Here is a 15,959-nt window from a genome sequence, read left to right as displayed (position 1 = left end):
CCACCTCCCCCTCATAGCCATCAGTTCTCTATAGTTGAGTGTATTCTTAGTTTGTCTCTTTTTTCCCTTTATTTTTTGTTTTTTAAATTGTACATGAGTGAAATAATAGAGTATTTGTCTTTTCCTGACTTATTTCACTTAGCATTATACTCTCTAGCTCCATTCAAGTCATTGCAAATGGCAAGATTTCATTCTTTCTTATGGCTGAATAATTCCATTGTATACGTACATATACACCACTTCTTTATTCATTCAACAGTTGCTGGTCACTTGGGCTGCTTCCATATCTTGGCTATTGTAAATACTGCCATTAACATAGAGGTGCATGCATCCCTTTGAATTAGTGTTTTTGTATTCTTTACATAAATATCCAGTACTGTGATTGCTAGATTGTAGGGTAGTTGTTGTGTTGTCATTGTTGTTGTTGTTGTTGTTTTAACTTTTTAAGAAACCTCCATACTGTTTTCCACTGTGGCTGCACATCTTTCCCACCAACAGTGTAAGAGGAAGTTTCCTCTTTCTCCACATCTTCATCAACACTTTTGTTTCTTATATTTTTTATTTTAGCCATTCTGACAGGTATGAGGTATAGTTTTGATTTGCATTTCCCTGATGAATGATGATGAGCATGTTTTCATGTGTCTGTTGGCCATCTGGATGCCTTCTTTGGAGAAACATTTGTTCATGTCTTCTGCCTGTTTTTTAATTGGATTATATGATTTTTGGGTGTTGAGTGGTATGAATTCTTTATATATTTTAGACACTAATCCTTTATCATATATGTCATTTGCAAATATCTTCTTCATTCTGTAGGTTACCTTTTAGTTTTGTTGATTTTTTACCTCACTGTGCAGAAGCCTTTTATTTTGATGTAGTCCCAGTAGTTTATTTTTGCTTTTGTTTCCCTTGACTCGGTACCTATCTAGGTAAAAGTTCCTATGGCCAATGTCAGAGAAATTACTACCTGCGTTCTCTTTTAGATTTTTAAAAAAGATTTACTTATTGGGGCACCTCGTTGGCTCAGCAGTTAAATGTCTGCCTTCGGCTCAGGTCATGATCCCAGAGTCCTAGGATCGAGTTCTGCATCAGCCTCTCCATGGGGAGCCTGCTTCTTCCTCTATGTCTGCCTCTCTCTGTGTCTCTCTCATGAATAAATAAATAAAATCTTTTAAAAAAATTTACTCATTTATTATAGAGTGAGAGAGAGAGAGCATGAGCAGGGGGACGGAGCAGGAGGAGAGAGAGAGAAAGAATCCTCAGGCAGACTCCCCCCTGAGTGTGGAAACCATCTTGGGGCTCAGTCCCAGGACTCTGAGATCATGACCTGAGCCAAAATCAAAAGTCAGCTGCCCAACTGACTGAGCCAGGCAAGTGCCCCTCTGTCAGGTTTTTTTTAATGGTTTCAGATCTCACATATGGGTCTTTAATCCGTTTTGAATTTATTTTTGTGTTTGGTGTAAGAAAGTGGTCCAGTTTCATTCTTTTGTGTTTTGTTGGTAAGTTTTCCCAACACCATTTGCTGAAGAGTCTTTTTCCCATTGGATGTCCTTTCTTGGTTTGTTGAAGATTAATTGACCATATAATCGTGGGTTCATTTCTGGACTTTCTATTTTATTGATCTGTGTGTCTGTTTTTGTGCCAGTACCATACTATTTTGATCACTACACCTCTTAATAGAACTTGAAGTTTGGAATTGTGAGGTCTCTTTTTTTTTTTTTTCAAGATTGGTGTGCCTATTCAGGGTCTTCCATACAAATTTTAGAATTGTTCTAATTCTGTGAAAAATGTTGTTGGTGTTTTGATAGGGATTGCATTAAAGGTATAGAATGCTTTCGATAGTATAGGAATTTTAACAGTTTTGCTTTTTCAGTCCATAAGCATGGAATGTCTTTCCCTTTCTTTGTGTCTTCTTCACTTTCTTTTATCAGTGTTTTATAGTTTTCAGAGTACAGGTCGTACACTTCTTTGGCTAGGTTTATTCCTACGTATCTTATTTTGGGTACAATTGTAAATGGGATCCTGGTATTAGTTTCTGCTTCTTCATTATGGCGTATAGAAATGCAACAGAGGGACGCCTGGGTGGGTCAGTGGTTGAGCGTCTGCCTTTGGCTCAGGGCGTGATCCTGGAGTCCCAGGATCGAGTCCACATCGGGCTCCCTGCATGGAGCCTGCTTCTCCCTCGGCCTACGTCTCTCCCTCTCTCTGTGTGTCTCTCGGGAATAAATACATAAAATCTTTAAAGAAAAAAAAAAAAGAAATGCAACCGATTTCTGTATATTGATTTTGGATCCTGCGACTTTACTGAACTTGTATATCAGTTCTAGCAGTTTTTTAGTGGAGTCTTTTGAGTTTTCTATATACAGTATCATGTCATCTGCAAATAAGAGTTATATTTCCTCCTTATTGATTTGGATGCCTTTTATTTCTTTATGTTGTCTGATTGCTGTAGCTAGGACTGTGTTGAATAAAAGTGGAGCGAGCATTGTGTTGTATAAAAGTGGTGAGAGTGGACCTCCTTGTCTTATTCCTTACCTGGGGAAAAGCTCTGAGTTTTTCCCCCATGAGGATAGTAGCTGTGGGTTTTTCATAGATGGCCTTTATTATGTTTAGGTATGTACTCTCTAAACCTACGTTGTTGAGGGTTTTTATCATGAGTGGATGTTGTACTTCATTAAATGGTTTGTCTGCATCAGTTGAGATCATATGGTTCTTATCCTTTCTCTTATTGATGTGATGTGTCACATTGGTTTGCTTGCAAATATTGAACCACCCTTATAGCCCAGGAATAAATTCCACTTGATTGTGTGAATGATTTTTTTAATGTATTGTAGAATTTCATTTGCTGGTATTTTGTTGAGGATTTTTGTATCTGTGTTCATCAGAGATATGGGACTTTAGTTCTCTTTTTTCCTAATGTCTTTATCTGGTTTTAGTATCAGAGTAATACTGGCTTCATAAAATGAATTTGGAAGCTTTCCTTCCTTTTCTATTTTGTTTTTTAATAGTTTGAGAAGAATAGGTATTAATTCTTCTTTAAATGTTTGGTATAATTGGCCTGTGAAGCCATCTGGCCCTGGACTTGGATTTTTTTTTATTTCCTTGCTGGTAATCAGTCTGTTCAAATTTTTCCATTTCTTCCTGTTTCAGTTTTGGTAGTTTATATATATGGAGGAGTTTATCCATTTCTTCTAGGTTGTCCAATTTGTTGGCTTATACTTCTTCATATTCTGTTGTATTTGTATTTCTGTAGTGTTTCCTATTTCTCCTCTCTCATTTGTGGTTTTACTTATTAGAGTCCTTTTATTTTCCTTGATAATTCTGGCTAGAAGTTTATCAGTTTTATTGATTTTTTTTCCCCCAAAGAACCGATTCCTGGTTTCATTGATCCATTCTATTGGTTTTTTTAGTTTCTACATCATTTCTTTCTGCTCTAATCTTTATTATTTCCTTCCTTCTGCTGGTTTTAGGTTTTGTTTGTTGTTCTTTTTCTAGTTCCTTTAAGTGTGAGGTTAGGTTGTTTTGGGGTTTGTCTGGTTTTTTTGTTTGTTTGTTTGTTTGTTTTGAGATTTTTCTTGCCTCTTGAGATAGGTCTGTATTGTTATAAACTTCCTTCTTAGAACCACTTTTGCAGCATCCTAAAGGCTTTGAACCCTTGTGTTTTCATGCACTTTTTAAGTTCTGATTTTACTTCCTGGTTGACCCACTCATTGTTTAGTAGCATGTTATTTAGCCTCCATGTATTTGTGGTCTTTCTAGATTTTTAAAAATATTGCATTTAAATTCAGTTTGCCAACATATAGTATAACATCCAGTGCTCATCCCATTGAGTTTCAGATTTTTTTTCTCGTGGTTGACTCCTAGTTTCATAGTGTTATGGTCAGAAAAGATTCATGGTATGACTTGGATCTTTTTGGATTTGTTGAGGCTTATTTTGTGGCCTAATATGGGATATGTTCTGGAGAATGCTCTATGTGCACTTGAAAAGAATGTGTAGTCTGTCTGCTGTTTTAGGATGGAATGTTCCAAATATATCTGTTAAGTCTTTTTGGTCCAGTATGTCATTCAAATCCATTGTTTCCTTGATGATTTTCTGTTTAGATGATCTGTCCATTGATGTAAGTGGGGTCAAAGTCCCCTAGTATAATTGTGTTATTGATTAGTTCATGTTTGTTAATGACTACTTTATGTATATGGGTGATAAATATTTACATTTCTCATATCTTGTTGGGTTGTTCCCTTTATGATTATGTGGTGTCCTCCTTGTCACTTGTTACAGTCTTTGTTTTAAAGTCTGTTTTGTGGGATCCCTGGGTGGCGCAGCGGTTTAGCGCCTGTCTTTGGCCGAGGGCGCGATCCTGGAGACCCGGGATCGAATCCCACGTCGGGCTCCCGGTGCATGGAGCCTGCTTCTCCCTCTGACTGTGTCTCTGCCTCTCTCTCTCTCCCTGTGTGACTATCATAAATAAATAAAAATTAAAAAATAAAAAATAAAAAAAAAAATAAAGTCTGTTTTGTCCAATGTAAGCACTGCTACTCTAGCTTTCTTTTTGACATCCATTTGCATGATAAGTGTTCTCTATCCTCTCACTTTCAATCTGCAGGTATCATTAAAATGAGTCTCTTGTAGGCGGCATATAGATGAGTCATGTATACTCATCTGTAACTGTCATCATGTATACCATTCTGTAACTCTGTCTTTTGATTGGAGCATTTAATCCATTTACATTCAAAGTAATTATTGATAGCTGTGTACTTATTGCCATTTTATTGTTTTGTGGTTGTTTCTGATGATTTTCTCTGATCATTTCTTGTCTTTCTCTTTCATGATTTGCTAGTTTTCTTTAGTGATTTATTTGGATTTTTTTTCTTTATTCTGTGCATATCTATTAGGGGTTTTTGATTGTGGTTATCATCAGGTATATAACATTTGCATATGGTAGTCTGTATTAAGTTGATGGTTAAGTTTGAATCTATTCTTTACCCCTCTCCTCCACATGTTCTAGGTATATGGTGTCCTATTTTACATCTTTTTATTTTGTGTGTTCTTTGATTTTTTTACAGAAATGTTCATTTTTTTACTGCTTTTGTGTTTCCTACTCTTACAGTATCATTTTTTATCTTTCCTTTCCACACAGAGTCCCCTTTTCTAGCAGGGCAGGTTTAGTGGTCATAAACCACTTTAGTTTTTGTTTGGGAAACTCTGTCTCTCCTTCCTTTCTGGATGATAGTCTTGCTGAGATACAGTATTTTTGGCTGCAAGTTTTTCTCATTTGGCACTTTTTTTTTAAGATTTATTTATTTATTCAGAGAGAAAGAGAAAGAGAGGCAGAGACACAGACACAGGCAGAGGGAGAAGCAGGCTCCATGCAGGAAGCCCGATGTGGGACTCAATCCTGGGTCCCCAGGATCACACCCCGGGCTGCAGGTGGTGCGCTGCAGGCGGCGCTAAACCACTGCACCACCGGGACTGCCCTCATTTGGCACTTTGAATATATTATGCCACTCCCCTCTGGCTTGAAAAGTTTCTGCTGAAAAATCCCAGTAGCTTTTATGAAGTTTCCTTTGTATAGTAACTGTCTTTTGTCTTGCTGCTTTTAATATTTTTTCTTTATCACTGTATTTTTCCATTTTAATTACAGTATGTGGTGGACCTTCTTTGGTGATTTTGTTGGGGACTCTCTGTGCCTCCTGGATCTGGATTTCAATATCCTTCCATAGGTTGGGGAAGTTTTCAGCCATCATTTCTCCCTCCCCTCCCCTCCCCTCCCCTCCCCTCCCCTCCCCTCCCTCCCCTCCCCTTTTCTTTTCTTTTCTTTTCTGATTTTATTATTCATTTGTGCCCCAGATTTTAGCTATTATTTCTGCAAATAAATTCTCTGCCTCCTTTTCATCTCTTATACTTCTGGGACTCCTATAATACGAAGATTATGTTTGGTGGAGTCACTGAGTTCCCTATTTTTGTTTTGGATAATTCTTTTTTCTGTCTTTCATTCAGCTTGTTTACTTTTCATTACTCTGTCTTCTGTGTCATTAATTCATTCCTCTGCTTCTTCCATTCTGCTGTTCATTCCATCAAGCCTATTTCTCACTTTGTTTTTTGAGCTCTTTATCTCTGGTATGTATTCCTTATATTTTGGCAGTGGTCTCACTGATGTCCTCCTTCTTTTCTCAAGTCCAGTGAGTATCCTTATGATCATTGCTTTAAATTCTCCATCAGGCATGTTACCTATACCAGTTTTACATTGCCTTGTTCTGTTCTTTCATGTGAGACAAAGTCCTCCCTCTTCTCATTTGGTTTAGTCTCTGTGCCTATTCTCTGTGTTAGGAAAGTCAGCTGTGTCTCCTGTTCTTGAGGGTAATGGCTTTATAAAGAGGTCCTATAGTGCTCTACCACACAGTGTCCCCTGTTCCCCAGGGCTTGGCACTTCTAGGAGTGTCTCCAATGTGTGCTGTGTGTACTCTGCTGTTTTGTGCTGGTTTTATCCTACAGGCTAGTTGTCTGCAGAGGTTTTCTTTGCCTGTTGTGGGCAATGTTTAGTCCTTGGCCTGAATGTGCCACATTTTAACTAGATGTACTCTGATCTGCTTGTGAAATGAGACCTGTCACCACCACCACTACCTTGCAAAACATCTATGTTGGGAGACTTGTATTGACAGGGGTTTGAGCCGGTGTTCTGGGGAGGGTGTCCGCTGTGCTGGGACTGAGATAAGTGTGACAGGGAAGGGCAGATCCACCAGAGCACAGAGGGGCAGGGCTTGGTGTAAGCAAGTCAGGTAGTGAGTGTTGGTCCTGTGCTTATGCTGAGGGGCAGAGGAAGGAAACTGTGCCTGCCAGTTTCTTTGTTCCCTGAGAGTTATCTCTGTGAATGCTGCTTCTCTGGGTCACACTCTGAGATGAACAGCTAACCTCCCCACTGTGCCCCATGCATTCTTCAGGTTGCTGTTTCCATGCTGTATGTCCACAAGCCGTTTGCCTGCTCTCTCTCCAAAAGCATCCCCAAAGTCCTCTGAGGTCTCCCACAGCCAAGCACACTGACCTTTAAAACTCCAGGTTTTAGGGGATCCCTGGGTGGCTCAGTGGTTTAGCGTTTGCCTTCGGCCCAGGGTGTGATCCTGGAGTCTCGGAATCGAGTCCCGCATCAGGCTTCCTGCATGGAGCCTGCTTCTCTCTCTGCCTGTGTCTCTGCCTCTCTGTGTGTGTGTGTCTCATGAATAAATAAATAAAATCTTAAAAAAAAAAAAAAAAAAAAACCTTCCAGGTTTTAAGCCCCACTGGTTGCAAGAACTCATGAAATTTGGGCCCTCCTGCCTTCCAGTTCAGTTGCTATGGAGATTTGTTTTTCCCATGTGCTCGCCTGTGTGCTAGCCCACCTCTCATCGTTCTTCACAACTGCAGCTCCCTCCCCACTGAGACGGCCATGATCTCTTTCTCTCCCAAATCAAGTCTCTATACTTCCTACCTTCTTTGATGTGGCCTCTTCTCTGCCTTTAGTTGTGGAGTTTGTTCTGCCAGTCTTGAGGTCAATTTCTGGGGTATTTAGAATGATTTGATAGTTATCTAGTTGTATTTATGGGATGAAACAAACCCATGGTCTTCCTACTCTGCCACCATCTTCCCCTTGTGGTATCATTTTACTTATTTTTCTATCTTCTGTAGTAAATAGTGGCTTTTTGAGATTCAGGTACAGTTTTTTTGTTTAGGGGCTTTAGGAGGGGCAAAAATGTTTCCTAGGTGATGATTGACTCACATTAGGAAGCATATCAAGTCTAGTCATTCCTCTTTGGGGAATGTGCCAAAATTCATCAGTGTATTCAGATGTTAGCCTGATCCATCCATTTACAGTGTCCCATGATGGGACACCTGGGCGGCTCAGAGGTTGAGCATCTGCCTTCAGCTGGGGTCGTGATCCCGTAATCCCAGGATCGAGTCCCATATCAGGCTCCCTGCATGGAGCCTGCTTCTCCCTCTCCCTCTGTCTCTGCCTCTTTCTCTGTGTCTCTCATGAATAAATAAATAAAATCTTAAAAATCTTTTTTTTTTAAGTGTCCCATGAGCCTTTCTTAATAGTTTCAGCATCCCATTTACTAGATCCATTACTTCATTCAGAAGCAGTGCTCTTTAAATGCACAATTCTGTGGAATAAGGAAAGAAATCTTTTGGTTTTATAAAATTTAGCATTGAGATAGAACTTACTCAGTTTTCTTTGTAGTAAGGAGGCTCTTCTCCAGCCTCCTTGATCTACGGTCTTGAAGAAGATTACCTTGCTGAGCTTAGGTGAGAAAGAGCCTACTCTGTCCTTAGAGCAGAGCTCTGGTAGGAAGCTTATCCTTGTATTGAACCAAATTCTGCCTTCAGGCAAGTCTATACCTGTTCTAACCTAGCCTTTCAGAACAACTTGAAATTTCTCTCTTCCCCTTCTGTAGGATAAATCTGAAAACAATGAGCATACTTTCTTTTAATATGTACTTTCTTTTAATATGTATGTCCAGGCTAGATATATCCAGATCTTTCCACTTTCCTCAGGAAAAGAATTTTCAGACCATCATCTAAATTGATCTCCTCAGGATGCTGTGTGTGTGCATGTGTGTGTTATATTTGAAAAGAACAAGATACTCTCAGAGGGAATTTATTCAGTATACTTTGTCTTGAGGGAAATTTTGCTCCTAAAAGCTAGAGGAGGGCAGAAAGGAAGAACTACAAGAGAGTGACCCTGTCAATCTTTCTGTCAGTTGCTCTTAACTTTTTGGTCATTTGCCAGGAATCTGATGCTATAGGTTTTCTCCCAGAAAATTTATCCATAAAAGTTTGCCTATTATACTGTGTTCATAGACCTTCATATTCACATCAAAGTGCACTTACATGTCATTAAAGGATTCAAGGCTCCTGGGTCTTCTTTCAGCTTTGCATAATTGTATTTTGGCCATGTATGTGAATATGGTGTATACAGTGAAAGATTGGGGGATAAGAATGAAGGAGGGCAGTAATTTGGGAGATTTCTTAGTAGCTCTTCTGTGTACCATTACCTGTCTCCCCATTCCCTATTCCTACTTCCCCTTTTCCCATGCATAGTTCTCCCCATAAGAGAAAGAAGTCATGTGTCCTTCCATCACCTCATTCTTCTCACGGAGGCTTTGTTTCTTCAAGTCTGATTCATATTGCCTTTACAGTAATTACAAGTTAAATCTCAGAGAAAATGATACAAGAGGATAACAGTTTGAGTGCTTTAAATACGTGTCAACATGTAAAGGATCTTTTAGAAATTGTGGGGAAGGGGCAGCTGAGTGGCACCATTGGTTAAGCATCTGCCTTCGGCTTGGGTCCTGGCCCCAAGGTCCTGGGATCGAGCCCCACATCAAGATCCAAGGGTAGCCTGCTTCTTCCTCTCCCTCTGCCCCTCTTGCTGCTGTCTCTGCTCTCTCTCTCTCTCAAATGAATAAATAAAATCTTTTTAAAAAAGAAAAATTGTGGGGGAGAACGTTCTGGTTAGTTGTATTGAACGTGCTTGTATATTCTTTGTGTTATCAAGTTCCTATATGCGTTTACTATTTTAGTATCAACCAGTGAGACTCTCCTTTTCATTTGTTACCGCAGATGTGGTAAAAGGTGAAAAGATTCTTCCAGTATTTGATGAGCCACCAAATCCAACCAATGTTGAAGAGAGTTTAAAGAGAATTAAAGAAAATGATGTTCGTCTTGTTGAAGTTAATTTGAATAATATAAAGGTACGTGTGCTAAGCAGACAGTAAAGTTTTGAGTTGCTTTGAGTAAGATCTAGGATGAGAGTTGGGCAATTTTGAAATAGTATAATTCTTTTTACTTAAAGGCAAAGTTTTTGCTCCTAACAGTATGCTTAGATTCCTTTATATTTCAGAAGTTAAAGTATATGCTTCTGACTTGCTTTTTAAAGAGTACCATATATAAATGTCAGCCACACAGATTGTCAGCATAAATCTATCTGGCTTCCAAAGTACTGCCTACTTCTAAGAGTATTTCGTTTTGGGGTTTTATTTTTTTTTAATCAGGTTTCTTTAGGTATTCCTTGCATTAAACCAAAGTCTGATACATAGTGAAACTCTGCCTATTTAGTGTATACTTTGATGAGTTTTGACAAATGCATAAATTGTAGCCACCACCACAGATGTAGGACATGTCACTCCCCTTTGTTGTCATTCTCTGCCCCCAGCTCTAGTCCCTGACAACCACTGATCTGTTTTCTTTCCCTTCTCCACTTGCCTTCTCCAGAATGTCATATGAATGGAATCATATAGTATGTAGCCTTTTGAGTCTGTCTTCTTTCACTTAGCATGATGCACTTGAGATTCATCTGTGTGGTTGTATATGTAGTAGTTCGTTGAACAGTATTCTGTTGTAGGGATATGCTACAATTTATCTATTCACCAGTTGATAGACATGGATTCCCTCTGGTTTGGAATGATTATAATAAAGCCACTAAACACATGTGAACGTGTGAACCTATGTTTTCGTTTCTGTGGAACCTAGTAGTGGGCTTTCTGGGATCTTGAGTTTTAGAAAATGTGACTCTTCCTTAAAGTAAGGAAGAATGAGTTAGGAGGGCATAGGGGTGATTAATTACCAGAGTGAATTCAGATTATCTCTTGAGTATTGGTCATTGTATAATAGCTGCATTAAGAATTCCTCATTTTAGACACTTGACGGGATGAGCACTGGGTGTTTTTCTGTATGTTGGTAAATTAAACACCAATTAAAGTTAATTAAAAAAATAAAAAAAATAAAAAAAAAAAAGAATTCCTCATTTTAAATCTTGATTTCTCTGAATTGAGGGCTGAGAGAGCATCTGGGAATTACAAGAACATAGGGAATAAGACCTCTGTGCTCCTTTAGCAGGTGTTCCTTCCTGTAAGCAGAAGAAAGCAAGCCTTGGAAAAAGCTAACATTCCTAGTTGATCACTAATCTTAACTTTAAAAAATTCAGTCCTTACATATCTAAATCAATAATAATGACCTGAAAATAAGCAGACTACAGGGAATTGCAGTCTTGGTATTGAAGGGAGAAATTAGTGCCTTCTAAAATTGTATCTTTCCACATTTCAGGTAATGCAGGGTTAATCTCTCTTAATACCTTGTAGCTTAAACTAAATAACATCTCTCTCTCTCTCTAGAAAAGTGGATCCACCATACTCAGGTGTTGATGTTTTATAATCCAAATAGTTAAGTGTAGGATAATGAACAATATTTTAATCAAAATGCTAGAGAAATAGTGATACATACTCTGCTGTAGGCCAGCAGTTTGTGCAAATGTACCATAATAGAGAAATGAAATAGATATGAAGGAGGCTGTTTTCACCTGTAGACTAAATGTTTTGTTTATATAGTTTCTGAATACATTTAATGAAAAAATAGTAAGCACATTTGATTAATGGACCAAATTTCCTGAAAACTAAAATGTCATATTTTGTCTTTCAAGAATATCCCAATTCCAACCCTAAAAGATTTTGCAAAAGCTTTGGAAACCAACACACATGTGAAATATTTCAGTCTCGCGGCCACCCGGAGCAATGATCCTGTTGCTGTTGTAAGTAAGCTGCTACTGATAATACTGAGATTATAATGCTGGCATGTTACAGAGGTGGCTAAACTGATTTTATTATTGCAATTTACTTTCTTTTTTCAATCAGTGTTTAGCTCACTATTAGGCAAAGCATTATTTACTATTTTATGTTTATTTTTCCCTGTTTTTCCTCCCTGTAATTTTTAAAAACATAAGTCATACCATATATGTTGTTTTGCCACTTAATTTTTCAGAGAACAGTATATCTTAGAGATCTTTTCATATCACTACATAAAGTTTTACACCATTCTTTTAACATCTGCAGAGGATTCCATTTATGGATCTACAGTATTGGATTTTGTCAAATGCTTTTCATGTATGTATTGAGGTGGTCAATGGGTTTTGGCCTTAATTCGATGTATTACATTATTAATTTTTGCATATTAAGTCAACCTTGCATTCCTGCAGTAAATCCCACTTGATCATGGTATGAACCTTTTTCTTCACTTGGCTTTGAGGACATCACTCCCTTTGATTCTCCTTCCTCCTCACTGAACATCCTCACTGGTCCCTGTGTTGGTTCCTCCTCATCTCCCTAACCCCTAAGCATTGGAATGGCCCAGGGCTTAGTCCTAGGTACTCTTTTCTCTGTCTACACTCACTTTTTGGATGATGTCCCTCACTTGCATTGCTATGTATTATCTATATATGCTCTTGACTCCTAGGATCGTTCTCCCCAGGTCATACCCCTCTCCTGAACTCTATGCTCATGTCCACCTACCTACTTAACACCTTGCTTGGCTGTCTAACAGACATCCCATGTAGTCCCAAACCAAACTTCTGGCTTCCATCTCACACCTGCACCTCTTCCACTCTTGCCTGTTTCACCAAAAGACTTAATTCTTTTTTTTGCTCAAGACAAAAAGAAATGGATTTATCCTTGACTTTCCTTTCTCAACAACGTTAAGGGTATATCCAGCTTTGAATTCCAGATATTCCAGAATCTAACTGTTTCTCACCATTTCTCAACTACCATGCTAGTCAGTCTAAGCCACTATCTTCTCTCATCTGGATTATTGCAGTAGCCCCCTTACTGAGCTGCCTGTGTCCATCTTTCCCACTTCAAAGCCAGTTTTTTTATATAGCATCAGAAGGGATTTAAAAAAAAAAAACTTTAGTTACCTCATTCGTATACTCAGAACCCTCTAGCAGCTCCCATCTCACTAAGAATAAAAAATCACAATCTTTCAGTGGTCTTATACTTGTCCCCTTTTTCTTTTTAATATTTGTTTGTTTATTTGAGAGAAAGGGAGCAGTGAGTGCGCAGTGGTGGAGGGGTAACGGAGGGAGAGAATCTCAAGCGGAACTCCTTGCTGAGTACAGAGACTGATGCGGGGCTTGGTCTCATGACCCCAAAATTAGACCCAAGCTGAAACCCCAAGAGCTAGATGCTCAACCAGCTGCTCCATCCAGGCACCACTACTTGCCTGTTTTTACATTCTACAGCAGACATATAGCCTCTTGCTCTTCCTCAGACATGCCATGCATGCCCCTAACTTGGGGCCTTTATCCTTTTTTTCTTGCCTATAACTCTCTCCCTAAAGATATTTCATATCGTTTTATGTCATCCCTTTGAGTCATTCTTCAAATGTCACCTTCCTGGTGAGGCTTTTCCTGACCACCTGATATAAATTAGCAACCCCACCTCTGCCCCGCCCCCAGCACTCCTCTCTACCTAGTTTCTTCATCTATAACCCTTTTACCATCTGCTATTTCACTTATTATCCTGCCCCCCCCCACTAGAATATAAGTTCCATCAGGCAGGGACTTCTATGTTTTATTTCTAAATCTACAGAGCAGTACTTAGTCAAATAATCAGCCACCAGTAATATTTGAAGAAATTTGTATATATACAGATGGATGGTAAGGGATTTGTTCTACATAGCTAGTTGTTACCAATAAAAAGTACATGTGTATGGCTATCTGTCCCAACTTGTTTCTAGAATCTTTGCCCCCTCTTGCCTTTTCATTTAACTTGACTTTAAGTTCTGGCGTCTGCCTTAGGCATCCCTTCCCATCTCAGCCTTGAAAATCAGTCCATAAATTATCTTCATTTTGGCTGCACAGTAACCCAGCTGCAGTAGGACTCAAGTAAGAAAAGTTATTCCAAAGAGACCTTGATGAAGTTAGTCCTACATAGAAACTTAGAGAAAGTGTGAGACACAGGAGAAAGTAGGAGGAGTTAGGGTATCAGTGAACATAATAGCGTGAATAGCAGCAGAGAATATCACCAACAGAGGATTACATGTGACACATCTAAATTCTGTGACAGGGCTCCCTGGGTGGTGCAGCGGTTTAGCGCCTGCCTTTGGCCCAGGGCACGATCCTGGAGACCCGGGATCAAATTCCGTCGGGCTCCCAGTGCATGGAGCCTGCTTCTCCCTCTGCCTATGTCTCTGCCTCTCTCTCTCTCTCTCTCTCTCTCTCTCTCTCTGTGTGACTATCATAAATAAATTTTTTAAAAAAATTAAAAAAAAAATAAATAACTTCTGTGACAGGGTATGTGTGAAAAGTAGATACCCATGAGGCCTGTGACATAGTGTGTCCAGCCAAAACAATCTAATGAGAAACATCAAAGCAGTTATGCTAATTATTGTATCTGTCTGTGGCAGGTAGAGTATGTGATAGGCACCATCAATTTTATCTCTAAATATGTTCTTTTAATTTCTAGGCTTTTGCAGATATGTTGAGAGTGAACAAAAATTTGAAGAGCTTAAATATGGAGTCCAACTTTATTACAGGAGTTGGGGTTCTAGCACTGATTGATGCTTTAAGAGATAATGAAACCCTGGCAGAGCTCAAGATTGACAATCAGGTTAGTGCTCTACAGCAGTGACTGAGGAAGCCACAGCCCATTCTGCCATGGAGGGGCTTGGGACTCAGGAGGTAGGAGGGGGAGCCTTTTGGGAAGGTGGTGGCCTAAAAGGAGATGAGGACATTTGAAGCATCCAGAATATTAACTTAATATTTTTAGTATGGGTTTGAACATATTTATAGACTTGTGCAGCCATCGCCACTAATTCCAGAATGTTTTCAAAAGCCCTCCCCCCAACCTCTGGCAACCACTAAGCTACTTTCTGTCTCTACACATTTGCCTGGTTGGAGAGCTCATATACATGCAATGATAGAATATATGGTCTTTTTTTTTTTTTTTTTTAATGTGGTCTTTTGTATCCACCTTTTTTCACTTAGCAAATTATTCTGCAGGTTCATCCATGTTTTAGTATAGATTAATAGTTATACTTTTTTATGGCTGAATATTATATGTGGGTGGTTTCTGCTTTTTCAGTATTAGGAATAATGCTGATAGAACATTCACATATAAGTTTTTATATGAAGATATGTTTATTTTTTAACGTTTTCATTTCTCATGGGTACATACTTAGGAGTGGAATTGCTAGGTCACGTGGTGACTCTGTTTAACTTTGAGGAATGACCAAGTGGTTTTCCATAGTAACTGCTCCATTTTACATTTGTCCCAGCATGTGTGAAGTTCCTGATTTTTCCACATTTTTGTCAACACTTGTTATTGTCTTTTTGATTATAGTTATCCTATAAAAATGGGTATGAAGTGGTATCTTGTTGTGGTAATCCAGTTTTTTGATGTCTCTATGAACATATACTGAGCTTTAAAGTTTTGTTTCTCTTAAGTATGTGTGTACATTGTAAGAATTGGGAAAATTTTAAATGACCAACAGAATCAGCATGTACGTGAATGTCTCATTCTTGACTTACCTTGAAAAGTATTTTGATCTAGTTTATTAATACTGCTCTTTAATTATTCCAGAGGCAGCAGCTGGGGACAGCTGTAGAATTGGAAATGGCCAAGATGCTTGAGGAAAATACAAATATCCTTAAATTTGGATATCAGTTTACACAGCAGGGACCTCGAACCAGGGCAGCTAATGCTATAACAAAAAACAATGACTTAGGTAAGACATATGCATTTCATAATCAAATTTCTGGATTGTGTCATTAAGCTAATGTATTAGAGGAATTTTAAAAAATTTTTATAATAAACTTCACAGATTTTTCTGGCCTTTGGTTTTAAAATCTGCATAGTCCTTTTTATATTGATTGAATTAGAGTTTGAGTTTACACACAGTGGTGGTGATTACTGGGTGAGTGAAATCTTCTGTCACGAACATTTCACAGCTTTAAGTGAACAATTTTCTACCATAAATGTGATAAATGCTTCCTGAAACAAATATTTTGTTCTCAGTTACAAGACCCCTCTTGGACCTATCCAAAGATTTCAACATTTCAGGAAAAATTTTTGCCCTTTTTATCAAGCAGGCCTAGATAGAAATTAATTTTTACATGAAAAAATATGAATTATAGTTTTGATCCAGGTTTTATAGCATGTGG

General features: G+C 38.6%; 1 protein-coding gene across 2 annotated transcripts in view; it reads left to right on the top strand.

Annotated features, from left to right (window-relative positions):
- TMOD3 (tropomodulin 3) overlaps positions 1-15,959 on the top strand; it is an 84,020-nt gene that overhangs the window by 61,801 nt on the left and 6,260 nt on the right. For both annotated transcript variants that reach the window (XM_041743540.1, XM_041743541.1), the window contains 4 exons: positions 9,593-9,723; positions 11,448-11,555; positions 14,263-14,406; positions 15,379-15,523. In XM_041743540.1, coding sequence (XP_041599474.1) covers positions 9,593-9,723; positions 11,448-11,555; positions 14,263-14,406; positions 15,379-15,523 — 528 coding nt within the window. The remainder of the gene's footprint in view (positions 1-9,592; positions 9,724-11,447; positions 11,556-14,262; positions 14,407-15,378; positions 15,524-15,959) is intronic.

Source organism: Vulpes lagopus, chromosome 2 (genome assembly GCF_018345385.1).
Source record: "Vulpes lagopus strain Blue_001 chromosome 2, ASM1834538v1, whole genome shotgun sequence".
NCBI classification, from domain to species: domain Eukaryota; kingdom Metazoa; phylum Chordata; class Mammalia; order Carnivora; family Canidae; genus Vulpes; species Vulpes lagopus.
Note: the sequence above shows the minus strand (reverse complement) of the source record. Positions and strands in the feature narration are given on the sequence as shown.